This window comes from Lepisma saccharinum, chromosome 16 (genome assembly GCF_977018435.1).
Source record: "Lepisma saccharinum chromosome 16, izLepSacc3.1, whole genome shotgun sequence".
Lineage (NCBI taxonomy): Eukaryota > Metazoa > Arthropoda > Insecta > Zygentoma > Lepismatidae > Lepisma > Lepisma saccharinum.
The window spans coordinates 36112944-36140152 of NC_139244.1; the positions used below are offsets into that span (position 1 = coordinate 36112944).

The 27209-nt window shown below is 39.0% G+C and overlaps 1 protein-coding gene across 2 annotated transcripts in view; it reads right to left on the reverse strand.

Moving 5' to 3' along the window:
* Positions 1–27209, reverse strand: part of wdb (serine/threonine-protein phosphatase regulatory subunit widerborst) — a 181650-nt gene that overhangs the window by 32638 nt on the left and 121803 nt on the right. For both annotated transcript variants that reach the window (XR_014443497.1, XM_083137991.1), the window contains exons 2-5: positions 14310–14506; positions 10062–10163; positions 9368–9460; positions 5462–5592 (exon numbers count right to left, since the gene is read on the reverse strand). Coding sequence is in view for 1 of the 2 variants with exons in the window: in XM_083137991.1 (XP_082994117.1) it covers positions 5462–5592; positions 9368–9460; positions 10062–10163; positions 14310–14506 (523 nt within the window). In the remaining variant the exon portion in view is untranslated. The remainder of the gene's footprint in view (positions 1–5461; positions 5593–9367; positions 9461–10061; positions 10164–14309; positions 14507–27209) is intronic.

Sequence of the window (27209 nt, forward strand, 5' to 3'; positions counted from 1 at the left end):
GGATTTCTTCGGACTGCACACAAAAGCCACTCTGACATCTTCCACCTTTTCGTCTGAGGTTGATGGTCGGCCATTTCTTGGGGCATCAGCAACAGATCCTGTGGTCTTGAATTTGTCATACCACGACTTAATGCTCCTACCATAGGGCGGCACCTTTCCGTACGATGTTTGAAACTGTCTCTCACTGTTTTTTGTGACCTGCTCTCGTGAAACCACAGGACACACTCAGTTCTTTCCTGATTTGTGTACATTTCCGTTTGCTGGACACTGGCACTGCTACACTACACTGTGTAACGGTATATTTTGTGCTTTTAAGCTGATTCTCAGCAACATACACAATATACACTACCATACATTTTTGAATCCTTGTCCTGAGGTTCAAAACTTGCAGTACCTGAAGTTCTGTGGATGCTAGTTTAGGCAATAGACACGTACCTCTTCAAATTACAACTTAACGCCCATTTCCTTTTAGATATATATAGGTTTATTCATAATATATTTACAGAAGTTAATTCTTGGCCGTTATTCATAAAATTACATTCCGGTGTGCCCTGTCCCCCCTTCCCGAAGAGAGTGTGTAGACTCGCGTAGCCACTGGCTCCACGAGTAAAAAAAAATATAACCCTCAGTACCAAAAAAGGTGGCTGAAGGTATGTGTGTTGTGTACCCGGTTTCCCACATGAAATAAACTATTGGAATAATGTGAAAAGAGCAAGTGTGTGTATTAAAAGAAAGAAAGTTAACATCCCCGCCGTCGGTTCACATAATAAGGAAAGAAAGCTCGCCCAGCCGTTCCCCTCAGAGAAAAAGATACCTCTTACATTGCTGTACTCCGCCAAACATCTGAGGCCGACTGCTCCCCTGCCCTTCCTATTTATAGGCCCCGCTAATGACCTAAACCGTTACTGGAAACTTACCGCTCCCCCCAACGGCCAAGAACCCAAACGTACAGGAATACATAGACATACACAATTTATAACATAAAAAAGGATCCAGTAATGATCGCATCATTACATAGTCCCCCCTTCCTGAAGAGAGAAAAATCAAAGTTCTGTAACCTAGAAAAATAATAATAATATACACAAAGCACTTGTCCGCAGCTTCTGTTCACTACAAACACACTTTCATTAGAAGATCACACGACACTGACAGTCAATGTTCACTCTAATTTTGTCCACAAGTGTACTTCGATATCCGCATTCTTCAATCAGCACTGGAGCTGGTTAACCCACGTCGATTCTTACCCACTCAGCATCTCTTCCATCCTTCCTCCTGGACCAATGAGAGACAGTCTCCTGGAAATCCATCCAAGTCACCAAGGCTGCTGGTTCGACTCCCGGCAACGCCACTGCTCTGCGCTCCTGCCGAGATCGGAAGTCACCGCTTCGACCGGTTTCCACATGAATGGATCGAACTGGCTCTACATCCGAACATGTCACTGCTATGCTCGGCGCTAGAACTGCGTTCACTCGCCACCGAACTGCGACTTCTCGACGAAATTACACGGTAAAAGAATACGCACTAACTTTGCGTTACTTTCGCGATGAAATTGACTGCGGAACGACACTTTTGTATGAGTACTGTATGAGGTATGAGGTAGAGAAAATAAGTGAAAGATGGAATAAAGAAAAGATAGAAAAGTCCCTATGTACAATATTTACAAAAAATCCCCCTTTGAAATTAGACTAGAATCTGTTTCTCAGCTTGTAACGCATCCGGGATATATCTTCGTCTTGCTCCTCCTGCCGAAGTTACGTGCGTTCTCTTTGCTGAATTGGGTTCGGCTACTTTCCTTGCAAAGTCAGGTGGCGAAGAATAAGGCTTCAACTGGTCACTGTTGGCTCTCAATATTCTTCCGTCCCCGCTGTGTTTCATTTTGAAAGTATTTGCCGAAGTTTGCTCCACAATTGCGTGTGATCCAGAGGACTTCCCCGAGAATTTACTGCTTACTCTGCGGGCCTTACCAGAGATAGGATGTTCCTTAAGCCAAGCTTTATCCCCCACTTCAAACGTGCATTTGCGGCGTTTCTTATCACAAGCTTTGTTCTTGGCATCTTCCATCCTGAATTTCGTTTCCTCCTTACTTGGCATGAAATCTTGCTTCTTATTCCTGTCATCTTTTAATACGCAGCATGGCTGGCACGACTTACAATACTGGATAACGTCTTTAGTTAGGCCTATCCAAGTGCATTGTTCCCTAACCTTCGCTAACGTTTTCAATCTCCCAGGATGACAAACGAATGCATTATCATGCAACGACACAAGAATTTGCGAACGTAGAGATGCAGGTGCCCATATTTTCCCTTTTCCCTTCTCTTTGTACTTTTCCGTAGGCAAATTTCTCCTAAGAATTCCCTCGTTGTCGAAGTACGAAGATTTGGCCTGGGTCTTCACCTTTTCCTTGTACTTCTTCGTTCCTTCCACCTCCTCATTCCTTGTAGCCCTCGCTACGTCAGCAAGAAACTTGTCTTTCATTTGCTCGGAAATGAGGGAGGCTGTGTCCAGAAGCCTACGTGGCTCCTCAGAATTGTATTCTTCATTTCCCTCAGTGGCAGAGAATGGCAACAATGAAGAATCTTCCATATCTTTACTTCCAGGGAGACGAAGCATGGGCAGTTTTGTGCTCCGAAGCAAATTTTCCCTCTGTTGCTTTCTCATTTGCTTCGCACTTTCCTTAGTACACAAAGCGCTGAAATCTGCAACTGATTTCTGCACAGTGTCAGTCGAACATTCCACACGGTCAATCATGTCCTCAGTTTCGGGGTGTGGTTTGCAATTTCCCATCGTCGCGGTTGCTTCAGCTACAGTTTCATTTCTTTCCATCGTCGCAGTCATCGTCGCGGTTAGCCCAGCTCCAGCTTCCACAGTCGACGTCCTCCCCTGCTGCGAGAACGGAAGCCTCTTTCCCACTTTCCTCTTCTCCGCAGAAAACAAGTGAATGACGTTACTGTCCTCGAAACTGTAGCCTCCCTGCTTCAAATGTAGCGATATGCCGGCCTTCCTTATGAACCCACGACCTGCGATAAATCCCGTGAAACAATTGCGCAGAACGACGAATTTATGCTTAAATTTCAACCCATTCAAATGTACAGTAAGATTCATTTCCCCACATGATTGTACAGAGCCTACTGCCAAAGAAATATTAATACGTTTATTGTTAATCTTATTTCCTTGTTTTTCCAGTTCTCTTGCGATCTCAACAGACACGGTGCTCACAGACGCACCAGAATCCAAATATAGCGAGAAGTCCTTTCCCTGAACCTTACAGGTGACTAACGGTTTTTTGTCGCCAGAAGTGAAATTTCTGCAGTTGCGTATTTCCCTATTCCTCCCCCTGTTTTGCTTTCCTTCTACGTGTGCAAAAACAGGAGTTATCTGTTCTGGTCTAACGGTATCTTCAGAGACGGCACAGGTGGCGCCTTTCTGCGAACCATCATACCCCCTTCTCCTCGTCGGTTCTTCTGCTCTCGACGGGGTTCCAATATTCCCGGAAAGGCTCAAGCGGTTGAAAAGACCCGGATTTATGGCACTCATTGATACTTCTGTTCCCATGCGGCCGAAAGGGTTCGTTGTCCCCGAGGCTGCTAATTGCCTTGCGACACTCCCTGAAGTTGACGCTAGTGGTAAACTGCTATCTCTTAGCTCTGGACAATAGTACAGGGCTTCTGAATACAATCTCTTTTGAATGTCCATAGAATGGGTTTCCAAATCTTTGATTGTTGCGAATGTTCTGTTGTACAAGTGTGTTCTGAATTTAGGGTGGGAAAATTTCAAAACATGCTGGATGACCTCATCTTCTGTCCCCCGTTTCTCCCTCATTGCAAAAAGCTTCCTGGTGTGTCGAATAAATGCAAGAAGAGACTGGTCTGGTGACTGGTAATTGTTCTGAATTATCCTTGCTATTTCCGAATCATAATCGACACTAAAGTATTCCTCAAGAAAAGCCTTCTCGAATTCCCTAAAAGTGCCGAAAGGTCTCGAAAATCTGAACCAATCTGCAGCGATTTCCTTCAACGAAAGCGGCAAGATTCTATCTAAGAGAAAAGTATCCCCAATTTCCATGATTTCCTGATAACTGCGTAATTCATACAAGTAATCGTGTGGACTTACATCGCCGACGTTTCCCTTAAAGATCGGAATGTTAATGTTGCTTTTTTCCAAGATTTTGCTCATTTTCTCCTCGCCCGTCCTTGCCGAAGTTCCTTGCGTACGGTTTAGAGAAAGTCTCTCAAGTTCCCCAACAATATCTTCCTCAGGCCTTCCCTCCAAGTTCGCATTGCCTAGCAACTTGCCAATGAGCTCCCTGTCTATTTGAATTGCCATTTTGTCTTCTGTTACTTTCTTTCCACTTCACAATAACTAATGCCTTCAGTACTTCTCACAAAAAAATATCCCGACTATGAGCCCCCAGTATGTAATGGTATATTTTGTGCTTTTAAGCTGATTCTCAGCAACATACACAATATACACTACCATACATTTTTGAATCCTTGTCCTGAGGTTCAAAACTTGCAGTACCTGAAGTTCTGTGGATGCTAGTTTAGGCAATAGACACGTGCCTCTTCAAATTACAACTTAACGCCCATTTCCTTTTAGATATATATAGGTTTATTCATAATATATTTACAGAAGTTAATTCTTGGCCGTTATTCACAAAATTACATTCCGGTGTGCCCTGTCCCCCCTTCCCGAAGAGAGTGTGTAGACTCGCGTAGCCACTGGCTCCACGAGTAAAAAAAAATATAACCCTCAGTACCAAAAAAGGTGGCTGAAGGTATGTGTGTTGTGTACCCGGTTTCCCACATGAAATAAACTATTGGAATAATGTGAAAAGAGCAAGTGTGTGTATTAAAAGAAAGAAAGTTAACATCCCCGCCGTCGGTTCACATAATAAGGAAAGAAAGCTCGCCCAGCCGCTCCCCTCAGAGAAAAAGATACCTCTTACATTGCTGTACTCCGCCAAACATCTGAGGCCGACTGCTCCCCTGCCCTTCCTATTTATAGGCCCCGCTAATGACCTAAACCGTTACTGGAAACTTACCGCTCCCCCCAACGGCCAAGAACCCAAACGTACAGGAATACATAGACATACACAATTTATAACATAAAAAAGGATCCAGTAATGATCGCATCATTACAACTGCTAATAATTCCGAACATTTTGGTACCACTTTTTCATGTCTATGTTGCATATAGCGGATACAGTTAATTTTTGTTTCCATACAAAGACTTCTCGGACACCCTGTATAATGGTAAATAAAATGCATTCTATTGCACTTCCTCCCTTCACCATATGTTGCCTTTGCTGTGATTGCAATTAGCTTTCAATGGCAAATGTGTTGTGGATTGTTGCTTCTGAGGAATGGTTCAATTCAAATTCAACGTTTACTTTCCTGTATAAAAGACAAACATATCTGCTGTGACTGATTAAGGACTGTAAATGCAAGAAATCTTCACTCACCTAAGAAAAATGTTGTTTATTTGTTTACGAATAAAGGCTCGCAGCCCCAGGAACTTGCCATAGATACGATGCAAGACAGTCTTCAAAAAATCCCGTTCGCGAGGATCTTCACTGTCGAAAAGTTCCAGCAACTGGAAACAAAAAAAGTTAATATCAGATCAACAAAAGTCACCTAACCACAGTGGAAACTGCCAATACATTTTATGGGGTCATGTTTACAAAAGTCAAAATGAAGGAAAATATAAAATTAGGGTTCCACTGCATAATGCTACATTGTGTATATGACAATAATCTAAACACAGATGCAAGGACAAAAAAGTATTACTTCCACTTTGTAAAAACTGCAGACTGACCATTTTAATCACCTTGTTGATCTCTCAAGAACTATTATTTTTAAAGGAATTGTCAAAATTTGTTTTCAGTTTCATGCAAAATTAATTTAAAATAATTGCAACAAACTCTGCTCTTAAAAATGATACACATATGGTGCAACAAATCATTGAACAAATAAATAAAGAAGTTTAGACATAAGCACCTGTTTAAGCTAACTGCAAATATGGCTTCACATTATGCATACTTGTAATAACAGTATGAATACATATTGTGGAGAATGAAATACACTAGTACAATGAGTACACAAAAGAAGATTACTAAGTTTTTCCATGCCAACTTACTTATAAAGGTTCTATTAATTTCCGTGGCCCGTCACCATCCACACACAGAACTTGTTGTTTCACTGTTAGGCTGGTTTCCGGTTCACGTTGCTTCTGGTGAACTGGAAACCAGACTAGCAGTGAAACAACTGTTTCCGTGTGGATGGTGTCAGGAGCCACTGAAACTAATAGAACCTTTTAAGTAACTTGCATGGAAAAAGATAATTTGCTTCTGTGCATTCATAAGCTAACTGGACAAAAAATTAGTCACCCCCTGGAGACATCACTCTAATACCATCTCTGGCCCTGATAACCGCCTCGATTCGGCGAGGTTAGGAGTCCACAAGGTTCTGCAGGTATTCCACATCCAGTTGACACTACCCTCTCTTCAGAAGATCACATAAGGCCCCCAAATTGCCAGGATGTTGATTTCGGCGTTTCACCCAGTGTTCCAAATATTCCCATAAATGTTCTATGGGGTTAAGATCAGGTGATTTAGCACGCGAGGCGAGTTGCGATAGGGTGCCTGAGTGTTCATCAAACCACTCACATACGCGTGCTGCCCCGTGAACACGGCAGTTGTCATCTTGGTAAATGGGTGTGTCCACAGCATGTTCATCATGAAGATGTTGACTCAAGGGTATCACCTGATCACCGATAATGTTCAAATAAACATACTGCTTCATGTTTATGGTCACCTGAATGAGTAGGCCAGTGCATAGTAAGAAAAACACCCCCAAAACATTACAGAACCACCCCCTGCCTGAACTACACCCTCCACATACTGCAGATGAAATGCCCCATTTGACCGTTGGTCCACTAGGTGCCTTGCGTCATTTGAAAAGAGGCAAAATCATGTCTGCCACTGTCCAAGTTTGGTGTTGTCTGGCCCATGTCAGATGTGCAACTTTATGTGTCGCTGTGAGCAAAGGCCTCTTTCGAGGTACCAGACTCCATATGTCCATGGCATGGAGTTCTCATCGCAATGTTCGCTCGGAAATTGGTTGTGATGGCTCTTCTTTCACTGACTGCAATAATTCCTGTCTCCAGTCCCTCTGGGTTAGAATCTTCTCCGACCAAAGTTCTCATGCAGTGTTTCATTGCCACCAGTGGTACACCAATCCTTGTACACACGTTGAACAGTTCGCTTTGATACCCCAACAAATCCGGCAACTTCACTAACTGTGTGACCAAGGGCACACCCAAACATGATAGCCCCTTTTTGCCACTCCGACACATTCCTGGTGTACAACGCCACTCCACTGCAACGCCATCTCTAGGGACATCAGGAAACCACCTTGCTTTTGTGCAGGGGTGACTAATTTTTTGTCTGGTGAGCTTAGTATGAATACTTGATAATTATTTCTAAACTAGAAATACATAATGTAAGAGTTCAGCCTTAAACACTTGTTTCACTTCCAGGTTATCACAGTTTACATTTACATAGTGAAGCACAAGGATAGTAGGTTTGATGTCTCTGAACTTTCCATATGCACAAAACCATACAATGTAACAAAACAGCACTCAACTCTACACGAGTCACCTTCCTATTCATAGACATGAATGCTCCCCTCTCTAACCTGCAGATTGAAACATCCGCAGGTAATGTTATCTTCCACCCCAAGTGAATCAAACATTACTCCAAACTTTAATACATCCTCATCTGCCACATCTGTGGTAAACTTCCATTGGCCTAGCTAGCCTTCTCTATCCAAAACCCTACAACTCACCACTGTCGATCAATCCAATAATGTCAACACCACATTCAAGAAACCACCTAATAACCTCACTGCCTACCATAACATATCCCTCTAGACCTGTTCCAAATACTTGACTTCCCACCTGATATTTCTCAGCAATTACGCCGCTTAAGAGTTCACTACGGGATCAAATGGGCTTTTACTTTTTCATCCTTTGTTGCCAAGTAAGCATATATAGTACATCTCCTGTGTGTGCCTAATTGTGTTGGCATCAATTGTTCACTTACAATACATATCCTATTGAAATGCCCCATATCTTTGTTGTTTTGTATGATGTTGGGAGTTAATAACAGCCAGATGGCTGTTTCCAATGTCTACCACAGGAATCCGTGATAGTTGCTTCATTGTGTGGATGCTTTTTCTGTTTAAAGTGAGTGAGTAAGTGAGTGAGTGTGTGTGTGTGCGTGTATGTGTGCTGCAGCAGAAGTTCTAAGAGTAGTGCAGCCTCTTCCTCTCTATTCTTCTTGCCATGGTGTAGTGTCCTTACCCGATCCCTCTTCTTGCTTAAAAAAACACATGTGCCACAGTTGACAGTCAAAAGCATTGCCACATCTTTTCCCTCTTCTTGTCTATCCAGCCCTCCTTTGGATATGGTCACTGCATCGCCCAGCAGCATGTACATGAGGGAAGGATGAAGACATGAAGGTTAAAAAGAAAGGAACTGAACTGAATGATTCACAACTCTCGAAAAATGTTCAATGGAGCAAAGGAAGAACATCCACCTGTGCCACTCTCTTTGTTCTGTTTTAGTGGTGGAGGGAGTGGCACGATGCTTGGCAACTCCGGACTAGCGTTCCATTTCGGTGTACACTACACCCCCAGATTTATGGCTGTGATTTTCTCTCCGACTGGGGAAATGAAGGATGCTATACGATGGCGAAGAGATTACAGTGTCTGGCAGTGCTGTTGCCATAATCCCATGGTGAACTCTAATCTTGGGATGAACTATAGTAAATATTTCCTTCAATTTTGAAATTATCTGTCCTTCCGACTCTAATTTCCCTTCCTATTGTTCATGTCTACACACACACACATGGCTGTAATTTCTGCCTTCATACTTCCCAATCGCACAGATGGAAGTACATGCTTTGCTCAAATTATAGTACCAACTTCTTTGCATACCCCTGAGAATGCATTGAATTCACAACATTCAAAAACATTCTGCAAAACACTTTCTTATGTATCACAATTTGCTGCTAGGAAATGTAAACAAACACTCTACAATGCTTTGAACAATCATATTGGTAGAGACATAGTGCTCCAAAGGTAAACTGAAATTAACCTAAAGAGGTTGAAAAGCAAGAAATTAATATACATCTGCCCCAAGCAACTAAATAGTCGTGACATTTTCCCCTTACCTATTACTTTATAAATGAGAGTGAATGTGATATGCCAGAATGTGAATCATCACATATTTGGAAGAAAGCTATATCTATTGTAAAATATCATTAATTAATAAGAAAGACTTAAGACAATTAATGTAAGAGTATTACCTGCAGAACGAATTTTTGATCTATTACTTTCTTGCCAATTGTTGGCTGAAAATCTGTTGATTCCAAGAACCTCAAGAAGAATTCGTATACCAACTGAAAGAAAGAAATTGCAATCACTTACACTTAGCCTTAGAAAAAATGGGAAAAAGATGTTTGGTTCAGATCCTACTTTGAGCTGTAGGTCCAGTCCTGTGGTATTAAAAACAAACTCAAACAGTTAACTAAACTAGAAATATTTCCAAATTTTACTGGCAGGCATTTATTTACTAATAAGTAATTTTCAGTACTCGTACAAATGCAATGTAATCTTTACAAGTTTCATAATATTCCAAACTTACATTGCTAATTCAAAAATTTCAAGAGTTCCTCAATTTTCTTATTTTGAGTGTAAACATCAATACTATCAACTTTTATATCATATTAGCAGGAACTTTTAACTAATTAATTTCTATGTTTTAAGCACACTAATTAATGGTTCCAGTCATTATTCCCTGCCATGGGGCAAGAAAATGATTTTATTTTTTCTATTTTTCAGCACAATTCCCTCAGATTAATGCAATATGAGAAAAGAGTTTTATCGTAATTTTTCTTTTAAATTGGTAACTCATAACATCCTTTGCTGCTGTGAAGAAATTAACAGAACTCTCACTAACAATAGGCATCACGTGTTGATGGGTATAAGAGACCAACTAACCTGCATATGAGGCCAAGAAGCTTCTAAACAGGGATCATCCTCCTCTGGGTCAAAGTCAGCATATTCACTGGGCGGTAACGTCCGAAACAGGTTAGCTGCAATCTACAAAATAACATTTATCAATATGTAGCTACAAAAAGTAAAATAAAGAAATAAAATTGTCAAACTCAAGTGTATATACTAGTTTTTATAATTTCAATAAAGATTATTTTAATTGGTAATATTATTGCATTGGTGGTAATATTTCACAATACATGTTAATCCTATCATCCGTTCTAATGATCAAGGAAACTAAGAAGAATTTAAAATAAACTATTTCTAAATGTGTACAACAGAATGTTGAAAATAGACTACAAGTCAAAACTACTTTTTGCCCAAATTTTCACACCTGCCTAGGTCTTTCGCAAGACTATTAGAAGGAGAAGGCTGGGGCCATACCTGATCACGTGGTCCTTGACGAAAGCGTGACGTCACCGGGCGAACAGATCGCTCCATGCCACAGTTTTGCAACGGAATCAATGCACAAATTATGAACAAAAATGAGTCGTCATTATGCCCAGAAGCTGGCTGGGATTGAATACACAGATTCACTTAGGATCCGAGATAATGTAGGTCTTCAGAATTGGATTATACATCATTAGTTTCTAGGTAGTCACATTTCTCTGTGAAACCTAAAGTTTCATGTAAAAGTGAAGTTAATATGCCTGGTCATGCATTTTGTTAAATAAAGAAAGACAGAAAGCCAAAATTATGGATAAGTTGAATATGTAAAAGAAAACAACTTCATCTATTGTCTCTTTTAGGAGTGAGAGAGGAGCTGTTTTCACTTCTTCAATTTGGTAACTTTGCTTCGACTCATTAATTTTCCTTATTCACATTCAAGTTCTGAGTCTTATGAATCTTTGAACTACACTAGGAGGAATTTTAGGAAGTTCCGTGTGTATTATGTCACAAACACTTTAAACAACTTTCAACTGAACGAAAACTTAGGACATAGAACTGAAGAAAGTCGAGGCTCACTTTATATATATATATATATAATCAGTGGGATGTCGAACAGGGATGCCCACAGGCAGGTTTTTGAAAGCTGGTTGCGTCCACTTAACTTTGGGGGGGGGGGGGGATTGTGATGAAAATTTGACTGAATAAATAAAATAGAGCAATGGAGGACGGAAGTTGAACTACGTTGCCATTTAAGCATCACTCGTATATAAATAGCAAGTTGTGTATTTCCAAGGGAATTATAACAGTTACTCTGTATTATTGGTGTTGTTAAGGAGACTAGACACGAGAAGAGATGGAATTTTCATGCGACGAGACAGACCAGAGTCGTCTCTCGGCAACACCGTATCTACTATTTCAGGTGCAGAATATCCAAGCTATTATGCATCAAACCTTAAATTGCCTCATGAATTCTGGTGAGGAATTACCCTTGGTAGGGTAAGTTTCCAACTCTATAGTAAGGGAATGGAGCACTATGCTGGGAGATAGCCAAGTCTTCAGTATTACTGTTGCACTTATACTGTTGTGGGAATTTTGGTGTGGCGATTGAGAATCAAATTATTTGGAGGAGGTTGGGATTCAACTCTTCAATACCAACAGTTAACCTAAAATTCACATAGGAATTTTGGTGGGGGACTGGATATTAAATTGGGGGGGGGTATGCTTGCAGTTCTTATCTTAATATACTCGTGAGAGTCTTTATTATAAATTACAATATTTTTTTATTCTAATAATTGTAACCCAATTGAAGTGTATGGTAGCCTGATGTTGTGTAATGAGGAGACTACTGGTATCGCAATTCACTAACAAGTCTCCTTAGATGCATTGTGTTCAGTTATATATTATCACCTGCTGTTTTTATTTTTTCATCGGAGATCACGACACGTCGTAACACCTCACTGAAGGCATTATAAACTGCAACACTTCACAACCCAACAATCCAGAAATACAAGAAAAAAGGAGCGAAAAGAACAAAACAGATCAGCCTTTTTCCGTATGGGGTAAAGGCTCATCTGGGTTCTGTCCGCTGATGACATCACACCCATGCTAGTCGCAAAAAGTGGCGTGTTTGACCCCAGCCTTTCCTTCTAGTAGTCTTGGGTCTTTCGTCATGCTAGGGAAAGGATTTATGAGCTTGCATATTTTTAAATTAAATTAAAACATGATTAAAAGTATACCAAAACAACAAATCCAAAATTTTTGACTTTTTCATTTTTCTTAACCTTTATTTATTTATTCTACTTAGGTAAAGTTGGAAATTAGCAATTAAGAAAATAAATATTTATTTAATGAAAAACCCCTACCAAAAGGCCATTTACGATGAAAACTGAAGCTGTAGTTAACGAAAGAATTAGACTTGCTTTGTCTCTTAATGCATCCTGGACTACATTTGGCAGACTAGCAAGGCTCTGGCATATGGACTCACAGCCAGTATAATCTTATGTGGGACATGTGTTATCTATCGTCCCTATATATTTGTGATTGTCCCTTCATCCATCTTATCCTAATCTTCACATTAGCCAAATGACCAGAAAAATAAAGTAAAATAAACTAAACCAATTGTGGTAGCAAAAATTCTTGACCACAAGTATAATTTCTTGACTGGTAGACACCCTGTGAAATACACACCAATGTCCAAGCTATGTGACCAAGGAGTATGACGAAGTCCTTGTATCTTTTATATTTAATTATGGATAATCATTATGATAGAGGATGAAATGACGTTCACATTAAATGTTACAAAGGAATGCTCACATAGGAACACCTATGCCCAGACCAGGACTTGAACCTGCAACTCTTGGAAGCAAGATATTTGAGTTGATTGCTCAACGTGCTAGGCCACCATAGTGGCTGACAAAGTCTTCTAGAAGACCTTGCTCTGGTTATATGTTTTAACCTATATATAAATCTGTGAGCTCATAGAACACTTTTCCATACTCGAGGATGATATATCTGAAACTTTGGACAAAAAACAAAGTATGTGTTGTGGTTTGTAGACTATTATTAACATTTTATTAGTGAATATGGCTTGAAAAATCACCTTTTCATTATGTGTAAAGTAGAATACGCATTTCTTATTCTACTTTATTAATATTCAGACAGTTGAAAATGTTTAGATTACAACTTATGATCAAACGTTTATAACAATGTACTAAGAAAAGAATGTATTTAGTTCAAGTGGTTTACGATATCAATGCTGATTAGTAGGGGTTATCGACTAATATAGACATGTCAGTGTTTTTTCATGAAATTTGATCTAATTTTACTGACCTGATATATCATCTATAAATACCCTGCAGTTCAGTGCAAAATTCTTCAACTTTGATATTATCTTCATGAATATAAATATATAATTTGTATGCTATAGTTTTATGAAGTAAATGTCTAAATTCACAGTTCTTTTTCAAAGCAGCCAGGTGACTGCAAAACCCATTACTGTAACCTGGTTCCATATATTAATTATGTTCTTCAAAGAATATTTGCAATTTAATACTGGATCATTAGAATATTGGTTATTGGCATCAATAAATTTTACATGGTACTTTATCAGTATTAGCAAATATCCCATATTGGCCCATCCCTACCACTTATAAATAAGCACTTCTAAACATATTTCACATTCAATATACTTATATTCTTATCAAATGATCCACTGCATAAAGATAATTTATTGAAATCTCATAGTACAAAGAAAGGTATTTGATGATTATTATTTTTGCACTAGTATATATTTTTCTATGTATTATCTGTAGGTATTATAAGTTTCACAATTTTGAAATTTTCATTTGTCAATTTCGAAGTTTTTAATTTTTGTTATTTTCCCTAGTATATATATTAATTCATTTGTAATTTCTGAGTAAATAGTTGTGTTTATCTTCAATCTTCTTTTACACCTTCTGACAAAACCAAAGGATAAATAATTAGACAATACTATGTTTATGTAAAACACTTATCTATATTTAAAGAGTATCTTTCCATTACTTTATGCACAAATCCTTCATTGCCTAGTTCGACTTATAGCTTACTCAATGAAGGATAATAAATAAATTCTTGGTTGCCTTATTCACATTGAAGAAAATTATTATTACATTTCTTCTTTTTCTTATTAACACTTCAATCATTTAGAACAACACAATTAAAGCAACTGAAATACAGAAAATAATGCTTGTATCTATTAAAAATAAACTGAAATTACAACTTAATTAGTTTTGTATGAACATTAGATCTAAGGAATTCACATTTTACCATTCTAGTAATTTCAGGATAGACAGCCTCTGTTAGAACTCCTCTTCCTGCTGTGATGTAGTCAACTAGCTCATTTAAAGTAGCTCGCTTGATTTCCTTGCCCTTCAAGTCGCACACTGGATCCATGAAATCGAAACTGACGCAGCATTGCCGTAGTTTCCGTATAAATAAATCTTCTTGCTCTGACGCTGGTGCATCTGCAAAGAGAATTACTCATGTTAACAATAATAGGAAAACAGGTTTACACACACACATTCTAAATATAAATTGACCTAGAGCTACTTAATGCTTGCAACTAAATACATACATTATATTTCTGTAATATCTAAATGTTAACACTACATTTAATTTTTACCTTTTTATTGATGTGTAGTTCTAAATTCTGTTCCTTACATGTAATTCCTGTTTCTTCAAAATTTTCAACACTGTCTACACTGAATACTATCAATGGATGATATTCAGCTTGACGTCATCACGCAGTGTACTCTGGGAAGAAATTGGGCAAAAAATTCACATGTGTAAAGAAAGTGTACGAGAAGCCTCCTTACAGTGACAAAATTTGCATTTCACCAGTTTACACACTTTTCATGGTTCCTGTAGGGCTTTGGAAAAGGTAAAAATATACATTCCTCATATGATCACAATAATCATTAATCATACCTTGAATCACCTCAGAAAAGACCATACGCACAATGCTTACACAGCATATTTTCAATGCAGGATCTGAACTGTTTGCCGAAATATGCCACAATAAATTGTGGGGGAAGTTCTTAGCTGAATATCATCCATTCTACCGTGATTATCCTGAATGTCAAAGATACATTCGCCCTATACATATTCTTGTCAATCTCAAAATGACATAACTCAGCTACCTGTTGCAAGTTTCACTAAATGCCTTTATTGCCTATATTAACAAGAGGAACAGCAAAACTTGAACTTTTCAAACACTCACTGGAAATATTCAAATTGTCTTTTACACTTTCAGCAGCAAAACATGGAATGAACTCCCCCCTCCATAACCTCCTTCCCCAGTCCTAACAAATTTAAGAATGAGATAAAGACTTTACTGCTAGATGAGCAATATCTCTGTTCAAGCTCCCACGAATAGCACTACACAATACAGCTTAAACTGCATACAAACCTCGCCAATCCTTAACAATCTTCAACCACTATACTGTAATATTTACATTGTTCTATCTTACCTCACAAAACTAGCATAATTATGTATATTAATCTCAATATCCTTGAGTAAATCTCCTGCTCAGAAATGTTCAGTACGTGTGAGTGTGTGAATGTGTTTTTCTTTCCTTTTTTATGTATCTTGATTTTTTAAATTTGTCTTTGTTCTTTTCTTTGTAACCATTTTTATTTTTTATTATTATTATGATTTTGTATATGTACAACAGGTAAGTGTATAAACAGGGTTAGGTGGGAGAACAGCCACAGGCTGAACTTTGCCCTTCAATAAGGAAAATTTGAATTTGAACTGTTTCCATGAAAAGATTTCTAGGCTTTCAGTACGTAAGTATATCATTAATTGTAAGTAAATTCCATTGTGCCTCAAATTGCTTCTTTCACAGTAGTCCCTAAAATCTTTACAAGGGGGGACAAAAACAATGCTATAACAATGTTAGAATGTTCACCCATCTCTGGGGGTTGCAAGGGATTGCAAAATGGCAAATGTCACACTTGTTTCCATACTTGCCCACCCCTGCAAGTTTCATGGCAAATGTCGTCGGGAGGTTCAGAACCTTGCTGGCATGGACGTCCACAGGATTTCATCCAGGGAGGGGCAAACAAGATACATTTTCTCTCATAATAATGTTGTCCCCTCAAAAAAACAATGGTTCAGTTTGAGATAATACACTCCTCTGCAAAAAGTTTGGAATATTGTTATATTAGGCACAACAAGTTTGGAATATTATAATGTTAGGCAATAGGTGATAGGCAAGGTGGTATATGTCGGTGAAAAGACGAGAACGTCCACCAGACAGATACCATATGTTGTTGAATTTCAAGGTCGCGTCTTATCACCTATTGTCTAATGTAAGAATATTCCAAACTTTTTGTGAGGAGTGTAATTATCTCCCTTCCACCACTATATTCACTTAAGTTCTCTTGTTAGAGACATCTCAAACGAGAAAGGACAATCACCAAATATATTAACAATTACAGAAGAGGCTTATAAGTTATAATTTAATAATCAAAGTTGTTGCAATTAATACTATTGTAGAGGCATGAAAGCAACTTAATATCTATCAATATTATGACAACTTATTTGTATTTCGTTATTTTGCATCACATTTGACCTGATCTCGGAACCTATGGCAACAAGATTGTGAGTTGATCACTCTTAATCTAAGTAATAAGAATAAGTATTTTCAATTGCAATATCAAACTTACATGTTGATTATACAGAATGACTGAAAAGTATCATAAGCAAATGTCGAGATAGGTGGAATCACCCTTGATTAAAAATAACCTTTTATGAATGTGTTGCATTTGTATCATATGTATGTACTGCACAAACTCACAAGGGATATGAGAAAATAAATGTGGTTGTTCCAACACCGAGGACCAAACTCTAGAAACCAGAATGTAATGTAAATGAAAAATGTGCCTGAATAAAAGTTAATTTTGCATGAGACTTTTGCAGATATAGAGGCTTACTTGTTGAAGTACTTGTAAAGTGGACAAAGATGTGTTTCAAGGCTCGAGACAAGAACGAGAAAACTAGAAAAGATGTAGGCCAAGCGTAGTCTCATCTAGTTACCTTCTCTTTTCATTCTGTTCAAAGTTTAAAGAATGAACCTTGCCTTCCCAGGGTGGCCACTGTAGGACCATGATAAAATTCAAGTATAATTCACGGTTTTCAAGGCGAACTTTCCAAAAATTCAAAGGTACAAGCAGATGTTTTCTCTATTTTAACCTTACATATTATTGCCTCTCACCACTCACATACACACACACGCAAATATATTAACAATATAAAGGTTCTGTGTGATTCCGATGTATCCAAAAATTATAATTCATCCAATTAAACGGTATATATTTAAAATAGTTAATTTAAGGTGCACAGTTTACATTTCTCATTTCACATACTCAGACTCGAAATTCATTTACAAATACAAGTCACAAATGTTACGGGATATATACAGAGTGTCTACAAAGTCACTTAACATTTCAATGATCTAATGACAAATCTTTTCTTTTTTCCAGGTGATCTGATAAAATGTACTCTATAGAAGAGTGAATAGTCATTGTATGTGGTCGGTTGAGTGGAAGGACGTATGAACAGGTGCAAGAAGATTTCATCCGGAAGTTCAGAAAACCATCCAAGACAAGCAATCAAGAACACTGTCAACAAACTCAAGAGAACCGGCAGCGTGCATGATGAAGAGCGATCTGGGAGGCCATCTGAATCCGAATTTAAAACTTGGGGTGCGTCAGCACTTAAGATATTTTGCACCTGTCACATTATATGGGGTCAAGCCCTTACCATAACTAAAATAGCATAACTGCAGTTTCGTGTTACTAAAATAATAAAATTTTCTGACTTTCGTTAAAAGCTGAGGCTGTAAAAGGGCACTCAGCACACAGAAGGACAAAAAAAAAAACAGCACAAACAAAATTATACTGGCCATAGTGCCAGAGCCTCGTTTGTCTGCAAAATGCAGTCCAGGGTGTAGTATGTGGAAGTGAGGTTGACAATTGGGTGTATACGTGAAAGGTCACAACCTTACACCCCTGGGAGGCCATCTGTTTCACAGGAAACCATCGAGAGCATTCAAGAAGCTGTTACACGCAGCCCACATACATCAACCAGAAGACTCAGCAGGCAGCTTGGAATTCCCAGGAGCACTGTGTGGAAAACCCTACGCTTCACATTGAAAAAACAAGCCTATCATGTGAAAATTTTGCATAAGCTGGAGGCAGAGGACTACGCCGATAGAGCATCAATGTTTTATGATTTTTTAGAGGCTGTTCGGTGATGAAGCTACATTTCACACGTGTGGGTTCGTCAACAGACGATTTGGGCACATGAACAGCCAAATGTGGTGTTCGAATGGGAAAGGGACTCACCTAAGGTTAATGTGTGGATGGGTATAACCAAAATGAAAGTGTATGGGCCTTTCATGTTTGGCGAGCGAACAATAACGGGAGACATCTACCTAGACATGCTGCAAAACTACCTGATGCCTCTGTTGATCCAGGATGGCATCGTAGATACGGTTCTTTTCCAACAAGATGGCGCACTACCCCATTTTGCTTGCAGTGTCCAGGACTTCCTAAATAACACTTTTCCCGGAAAGTGGATCGGTTGTGCAGCAGCAAGGACTTGACCCCAATGGACTTTTTTGTGTGGGACTTCATTAAGTCTCGCGTGTATCAGATCAAAATAACCAGTGTGGAACAGATAAAACAACGCATCTACGTGGGTGCATTAGAGATAATGCGAGCTATGCTTGAATAAGTGTTTTGAGCTACACAACATCGCTGGGATACATGTGTAGAGTTACAAGACCATCATGTTTAAATTTACTAATTTTGTTTGAGTTTGAGATTTTCTGTAGTTGTTAGTATTAGTGTTAGTTTTACAAGGCTACTATGTTCGACCGTACTGATTCATGTTCCCACCAAATGTACTATTCACTATGCTTCACCTTATTCAAATATACTTTGTGTAAATGGTAAATGTTAAGTGACTTTATAGACACCCTGTATAATCTACCAAAAATGTTAATTGTATTAGAATTTCACACTCAAATTTACTCAATCAAATTTACCTTCAAGATATCTTATCTTGCAATAGTCGTTTATCTGGCAGATAGATTGCTCTGCAAACGACTCGAACAAAGTAAATGAACTGAGAGAATTCTGTTTTGTTTTCCACGCAACTTTCTTTCCCTTTCTCAATAAAAATAAAAGCTAAACTGTGCAAAACTTCCTTAAGGGCATTTAAAAAATATTTATAAATTAAAATTGAATTTGGAATAATGAAGTTGGAATTTTTCATGTTTACGGGTAAAAAATTCATGCATAATTCCCGGAGTCAATAATTCACGCAGAATTCAAGGAATTCCCGGCGACTAGCCACCCTGTTCCTCCACGTACCAAAGTTGTTGATACACATATTATTTTTCACACATCCTTAGGTACCGGTATCAGATTCTGAAGTTACCTACCAAGCATCGGGGAAAACGACCAAAGGGAATAGAATGGTGTAGGTGAAAAAGGATAGGTAGTGGAGAGGGTGAAAAGTGAAAAAAATCTTAGATCGGAACATACAAAGACAGGTCTGCTGAAAGATGGGGAAATAAACACCTAAGTACTTCACAAACCTAGTCAGACGTTGGGAATATGAATTGTCGTTTTAAGTCCACTTTATGTACAGAAAGGCTAATCGGGACTGGACCTACAGTTTAAAGTGGGATCCGAAACACTGTGCCATGTGCCTCCACCAGGTTCGAACCCAGGACCCCTACAAGTTGGGAACAGCGAGAGGTGATGATGTGTCTGTGCATGTGCACACACACGCATAATTGGTGTCGTAAAAAAATGGATTTGTACGGCCAGAGACGTAATTTCAAAACTGGAATTTCTACATACATTTTTAGAGCTAAAATAGCGGGGAAACAGTTTACTCAAGAGAGGGCGAAGGGAGAAGAAATAGACGTAAAAGATAAATGTTCCAAGAAATTACGTAAAACACGTGCAATCAGCCAGGCAGAATGCAAGAATATAATGCCCAACAGATGGTAGAAGGACTCAAGACCCTAACTTGGATTCCCAATTTTCCAAGAATACCGTAAGACACTGGTGCATGAGAAAGGTGGGGGAGTAATTCGAGTTGCGACTTTCTACATCTCTGTATAATTGAAAGCAAAGGAAAAGCTCTGGCAAAGTTATTATTAATATTCTTTTAACGCATTAAAAAAGGTCTAGGCAGATGTTAAACTCGACCCACATTAGAATTTAGAACCAATTACGTGTGTCCCTCGCATGTAATGAGAATCAGAACCTAAATATCATTGGTTTACAATTTGCTTTTGGACGTCGTCTTGTAATCAAGAGGCCAAAGGTTCGATACCCAGCGGGGGCACATAGTGGTACTGATTTCACTTTAAACAGTGTCGACTAGCCTATCTGTGTACAAAGTACACTTAAAAACTCTCTTGAAAAAAAAAGGATTATCCTGAATTTACCCAGGAACTCTTCCTCTTTCATTAGCCGCTAGCATATTTTACAGTAGTAATGTCATTAAATTTAAGAATAGACAGGCTACAGAAGAGCCTTGACATTTATGCTAACAAGAACTGAACAGCCGGAAGTATGTAATAGGACACGTATTTTACGAACACGCATATACCTTCTGTCAAAAAAGTACCGGGAATTTGTAATTTAAAAGGCCCGCGCAAATGATTTTAAAAAAATATTTTTTCCGTAAGTTGGTAGCTCTGTACTTAATTACTATGCCAAACATGAGCGCGATCTGTCAACCAGTTTGTTTACAGCAGCAGGTTGAATCAGTCCACTTCAGTAGTGCATCACGATTTTTACAATGAATGAAATTATTGAACAAAGAGTTTGCCTTAAATTTTGTGTTGCGAACGGAATTTCGTGTGCTGACTCGCTAAAAATGTTAGAAAAGACTTATGGTGAATCAGTTTTATCAAAAACACGGGCCCTCGAGTGGTACAAAGCGTTCAAGGAGGGCCGAGAGATCGTCGAAGACATGCCTCGTTCTGGACGACCTTCGACCTCTTCAACCGATGAAAACATCGAAAAAATGAAGGAAATTGTGCTCGATAATCGCCATTCCAGCTTAAGAGAGATAGCTACTGACCTTAACATCTCTCACGAGTCTGTTCGTTCGATTTTGGTGGATATTTTGGGCATGGGACGCGTCGCCGCACGGCTTGTTCCAAAAGAGCTGAATTTTCTTCAAAAACAGTACCATGAGCAGGTCTCTTTAGACATGCTGGATCGCGCCAATTCTGATCCCACATTCATGGAATGCATCATAACTGGTTATGAGACATGGGTCTACGAGTTTGACATGTAAACAAGTCAACAGTCATCAGAATGGAGGACAAAAGACGAGCAGAAACCGAAAAAAAAAAACACGTCAAAGTCGCTCAAAAGTCAAGGTGATGCGCATTGTTTTCTTCGATATTCGTGCTTTGGTGCATCATGAATTCGTTCCAGAGGGACAGACGGTCAATAAAGAATACTATTTGGCAGTATTGAAGCGTTTGCGTGAGAAAATCCGTCAGAAACGGCCAGACTTGTGGAAGATCAATTCGTGGATTTTACACGACGATAATGTGCCATCGCATAGAGCGGCAGTTGTGACCGAATTTAAGGCCAAAAACACAATAAATACCATCGAACAACCACCGTATTCACCAGATCTGGCCCCGTGTGACTTCTTTATGTTTTCAAAACTAAAATTGCCGCTCCGGGGTACCCGTTTTGACTCGATTGAAGCCATGAAGCAAAATTCGTGGAAGGAGCTGAAGGCCATATCGGCAAGCGCCTATAAAAAGTGTTTCCAAGACTGGAAAAACGCTGGCATATGTGTGTTGCATCAAATGGGGCCTACTTTGAAGGCGACAAAATAAATAGTGATGAATAAATTAAAATTGTGCGTTTTATTTAACAATTCCCGGTACTTTTTTGACAGAATATAAATGAGTATCACCACAAATGGAATTTGCCAGTATTTTGATTTCTCACTCGTTGTGATTAACCCAATAGAAAGAAAAGCGAAGTAAAATCTTTCTTTCATTTTTACTCCCTTTTGCATCATGTCGCAATCATAGTGGTGGAACTTAGTGTTTGTCAACTTCGAATCACGCCATAAGCGAATATTTCTTCTCTCTTTCAATCGATTTCGAATTCTGGGAAAAAGCCTTATACTTGTGTCATTAATTAATGTCATGACGTGCCTGTACGGACTTGTTCGCAGGGATGGTACCGAGGTGAGACGAAACTCAGAAGTCTCGCTTCGAGTTGTAAATGCGTCTTGTCGGCCTTGGTTCGATTATCTCGTTCTCGTTGCTATTTTTAGAAAGCGGCCTCGTCTCGCCATCACCCTTAGATCTCGTGAAGGTAAGAAGTTAAACGTATCCAATGAACATGCAATCCTGCATGTATGCAACCACGTGGTACATCCATCGTTTCAATTTACACTTACTTTTCTGTCGGATAGCATAATAAAAATGTTAGTATGCTGTGGAAAGAAGATAGGGTGAAGCCACTGGCTTCTACCCCCCCCCCTTATATTAAGACACTCATCACCACACGCACGCACACTAATGCATGTGTGTTGCTTACCGTATAGGATTACTTTGCGTGGAAACAGGTTTTACACTTCGGTACGTAGCCCTTGGCTTGACTGGTTATAGAGTGTAGATTTAATTGTTCATCGACACAAAAATAAAGTTTGGAAATAAGTTTGGTGGCAACCGTGGAATAAGGCCGCGAGGTTGCATACATACAGGGTGAAAATATTGCTTTTGGGGGGGGGGGAAAGGGGCGATTAGTACCGCCAACACGAGGGCTCAATGAGGTAAAACGTCAAGAAAAGTTGTTTGCCAACATGTCCTCTACGACAGTGGTTCTCAACCTGTGTGAGTCCGCGGTCCGGTAAATTAGTTTTTTAAAAGTCTATGCCTCGATCCCAACAATTTTACTCGTAAATAACTAGCTAATTTATAAAACTTTATACGTTAATAGATACCCCTGAAATTTAATATTAATAAATAAATTATGGCACAATCATAGAGTATTAGTTATATTATGTAGGCTTGTTGCCAAATATAAAATTTAGTTTAAATTAATTGACGACGACTGGTTCGAATGGATTTTTTAGTTTCCTCTGGCCAGTACCATTAAATCAATTTGGCAAGTGCTGAATTTCAAGGCATTTTCCATTTCGGACACCGAAATATTCCAATTAATAACAATATTTCCACTTCCAATATATTTTTAACGAAAATTACTGCGCAAACTAAATTGACCACGGTGCTCAGCCGTCAACCTCCAAATTTGGAGGCGAGAAGAAACGCGCCCCTGGCTAGATCGTTTGGTCGCTTACAACCACTGTTACGAAAGCATTTTTTATTATTGCAGTGGAAACCCGAAAGAAAGGCTATCTTTCAAGGTGGGTTCCAGCTCGGGCTGCAAGTCGCTTCACCCTTCCGGCCCTAACTCGAGAACGGGCACGGCCCACGGTTGTAATTCAAATTTGGAGGCTGCACGGGCAACAGTTCCCTCTCAGCGACTTTGATTTCTAACCAGCAGTGGCGAGAAAGAATTTGCTCTTATCGCTGGCGAATAAAGGGCAATATTTCCAGGCGGTTACCAGATTGGGCTGCAAGTCGCAAAGTTCAGGAGAACCTCTCCCCGCCCAGTATAATTGACGCCAAGGCCCGGTACTGGGCCGCGGCCCGGCGGTTGACAAAGCACTGCTCTACGAGGTATGAAAATATGGCGACACCAGATATATTACATGCTTCACTATTTCAATGTTCTCAATTTTCTCTTAATTTGTTAAGGCCATTTCTTCTCATTTTCTAGTGAACGAATGGACTCACGTGAAACCTTTTCTTGGAATTTCACGCGAGGGGAACAATTAGAATAAATCTGAATTAGAGTGGAAATTACAAAACGACGAAGGCACGGAGCGTTGATGTAGTAAGCCTAACGTAATGCTTCACGCTTGCATCCACTTGCACCTTTCAATGTCGAACTGTAGCTACATTAATCCATAACTTGATATTCCTCTTAGCTGAAAGCTTTTGAGTATTTGCATAATTTATTAGACAATGTAACGCCAGAGCAGTGTTCACAACGGATGCCACGGCTATTAGTAGCAGCTAGTAGATGAAACCATATGTACCGGGAAGATGTCATTGAAGGACTTTTAAAAAATAAATATGTAACTGTAGAAGCAACAGTCTTTATTATTATTATTATTATTAATGATGTATACAACGATTCCGATGAGCCACAGTACTGAACTTTTTATTTTACTGTGTTAATTTGACACTATAAACTACATTAGTGAGGCGCTAAATTGAGAATATTTTCATTACTTAGGCCTGCATTTATATGTTGATCATATTCGTTGCAGGTAACTCAATGGTGCTATGTAATTTCCTAAAATGCGGAAATTCTCATGGTGGAATCTAAGCTCCGGGTCGTGTTTTATGTACCGACCTTGAGTAAAATAACACGCAAGTATATAACGATATATACTGTGTAGAACACATTTTTTTGACGCTCTTAATAAACTTTTAAAATATAATGCGTATTTTAGGAGAGGGGATAAAATCCAACATTTGGACTCGTATAATTGTTGTAATAATCGAGTTTTGACTGCAACTCTCACAAAAGCTTGGACAGCTTTTCTTGTGTTGATAAAAAATCTGCGCACACGTTTCAAGACGGTAGACGAAAAACCGATTTACTCTATCCTTCGACGACCTGCGGTTCTGATCCCATTTGCTTGATTGGTTTTATTTTACTTCGCCTTTCTTCCACTTTTGGCCAATCGCGAAGATGAGGATTAATGATGATAAGATTAAATGGATCAAAGGAAAGGAAAACACACATACACACACCTGGACAGCACACAATACAAATCCCACAAAGGATTACATTGCCTGTGGGTGCGGCACGAGTTTCCGACTTCCATAGCGAATATAGGGCAAAAAGGATTCGTTCACTCGGTATCTCACCATTCTAAATGCAGTTTATATCCATAAACACACAAAATCCCCAATCGTTCTCGACTTGCCGTTAAGTTGGACAAAAGCGAAGCATTCTTGTGGAGAATCGTCAAATGGACGTTAAGAAAATGGAAATAGGGCACCCGAAAGGAACACACACAATAGGCATCACGGCTATTTTAAATAATTTAAAAAAAAACGTCATTAATATATGTGTATAAATGGCTGAGCCTATGCCGATGCATCGGTATCGGGCAATACCAGTGGTATAGGTTGGAATTTATTTGCCGATACCTGCCGATAGTTTTCCGGCACTATCATCTTTCACGAAGTCCTAAAAAAAATGCAGCGCGACAATTTCGCGGAGTCTAATTATCCTGGAAAGTATGCAAAATTAGTTTCTTTTAATTTGCACCAGTTATGTGTAAAAAAATCTGAGTTTTGTGATAAAATATGTATCATGTAATAGTCGGATGTAGTTCTCAAATATTTTAAAGCAAAAATCTTGGTAAAATGATGCATATAATTACAATTAGAGTGGAATACTTACACACCAAGATTAAAATATATATTGAACAACTTAATTACAGTAAAACGTCGTTAATCCGGACCCCGAGAAGCCGGATATCGCTTAATCCGGAAGCAGAATGCAAGGTTTTAAATGTGGCTAGAAGTCAACAAGAGATCTTGCCAAAGAAAAGGCAGTCAATCACGGATGAAATTCTGTTTCCCGCAGGCTTTGTACTAGTGTATTTAGGCCTATGCCCTTTAAATCCATAATAAACGTCTTTTGTTGCTATGAACGGAGTTTTAATGCACTTTCTACTATTCTTTTAGGTTATTTCAGTTAATCCGGACAACTTATCCCCCCATTAGTCCGGATTAACGAGGTTTTACTGTATTAGTTTTCAAGTATCGGTTTAGGTATCGGTGGGAATCGGTGAGGGCATCGGCATCGGCTCAGCCCCATACATATTTTTAAAGCGTAAGTTCAAAAGTGTAATCTGGATAGATCGATTCGAAACCTCCCAACATTACAGACATAGCCAGAACTTCTGGCCTCCGGATAAGCGAGAGTATAAGGATATGAAGATACGTGCCCTGTCGATAGCAAAAGAATTGAAGAACCGAAATGCACTAACAAATATCTACAGAAAGCGGCTGCCGTGGTAACCAGTTATTTGAGTTGGTGGAATGAATTCCACTAATTGCTCGAAAGTAAGAAAAATTTGCTCCCCATTAACCACTAGGAAAGGACGAGTGTCATGTTCCGTGGAGGCAAATATACACGGAGTCTCAACCGAAAAAAACCTCCTTTTTACAATCAACGAATGGTTTACATAAATTAATCGGGTGGTTCCTAGACCCTGTTTAGGTGTCTGCTTTCATCAGGCAATCTAAATTTATGTGTAGCGTCGATCACCAATCGTATCTGATATTTAACTGGGGCGGGAGAAGAGACGAACGCAATTCAGCAACAATTTCCATTTCCGTAGGACAATAACGTACACACGTTGAATTATGCAGCATGACACACTAAAACAGCTACACTGTGCATAGAAATAGAATTACATATTATGCCATGATTATTAAACATTAGGCTTAGGTTTTGGTCGACTGACTTACAGTACTGTGCAAATTAATGCGGACAAAGAGAAAAATATACATTTTTTTTAGTTTTTACACTCTTTATGTGAGATAATCGAATAAATATGTAACAGATTTATACTAGTAGTATCAGCTAACTTTTTGATGCGTACTTGAGAATGTTTACAACAATTGCAAGGTTTGAAGCATTGTTGTTGGTGTTTCATTGTTGTCGTTGTGCAATGCCAATATTATTAACCAACAGACTTCTGTGAGAGCTTGGCTGTAGTAAACATGCTTTTGTTGAGCTCCATGTTCCTACGAGTTTTCATTATGGATATAACACCCAGAAAAGTTCTAGAATTATTACACTGAGTGAGAACATAACACATCCATGACTGTGCGGCAAATCGCTGAAGAGGCTGGTGTTGGGAAATCAGCGGTGTCAAAAATTATCAGAAACTACAGGGCAACTGGTAGTTTTTCTCCAAAGCGAAAAGGAAAGTGTGGTAGAAAATGCAAAACAACACCTAGAAGTGACACGTTACTGCTAAGAAACAGTAAAATTCACCCA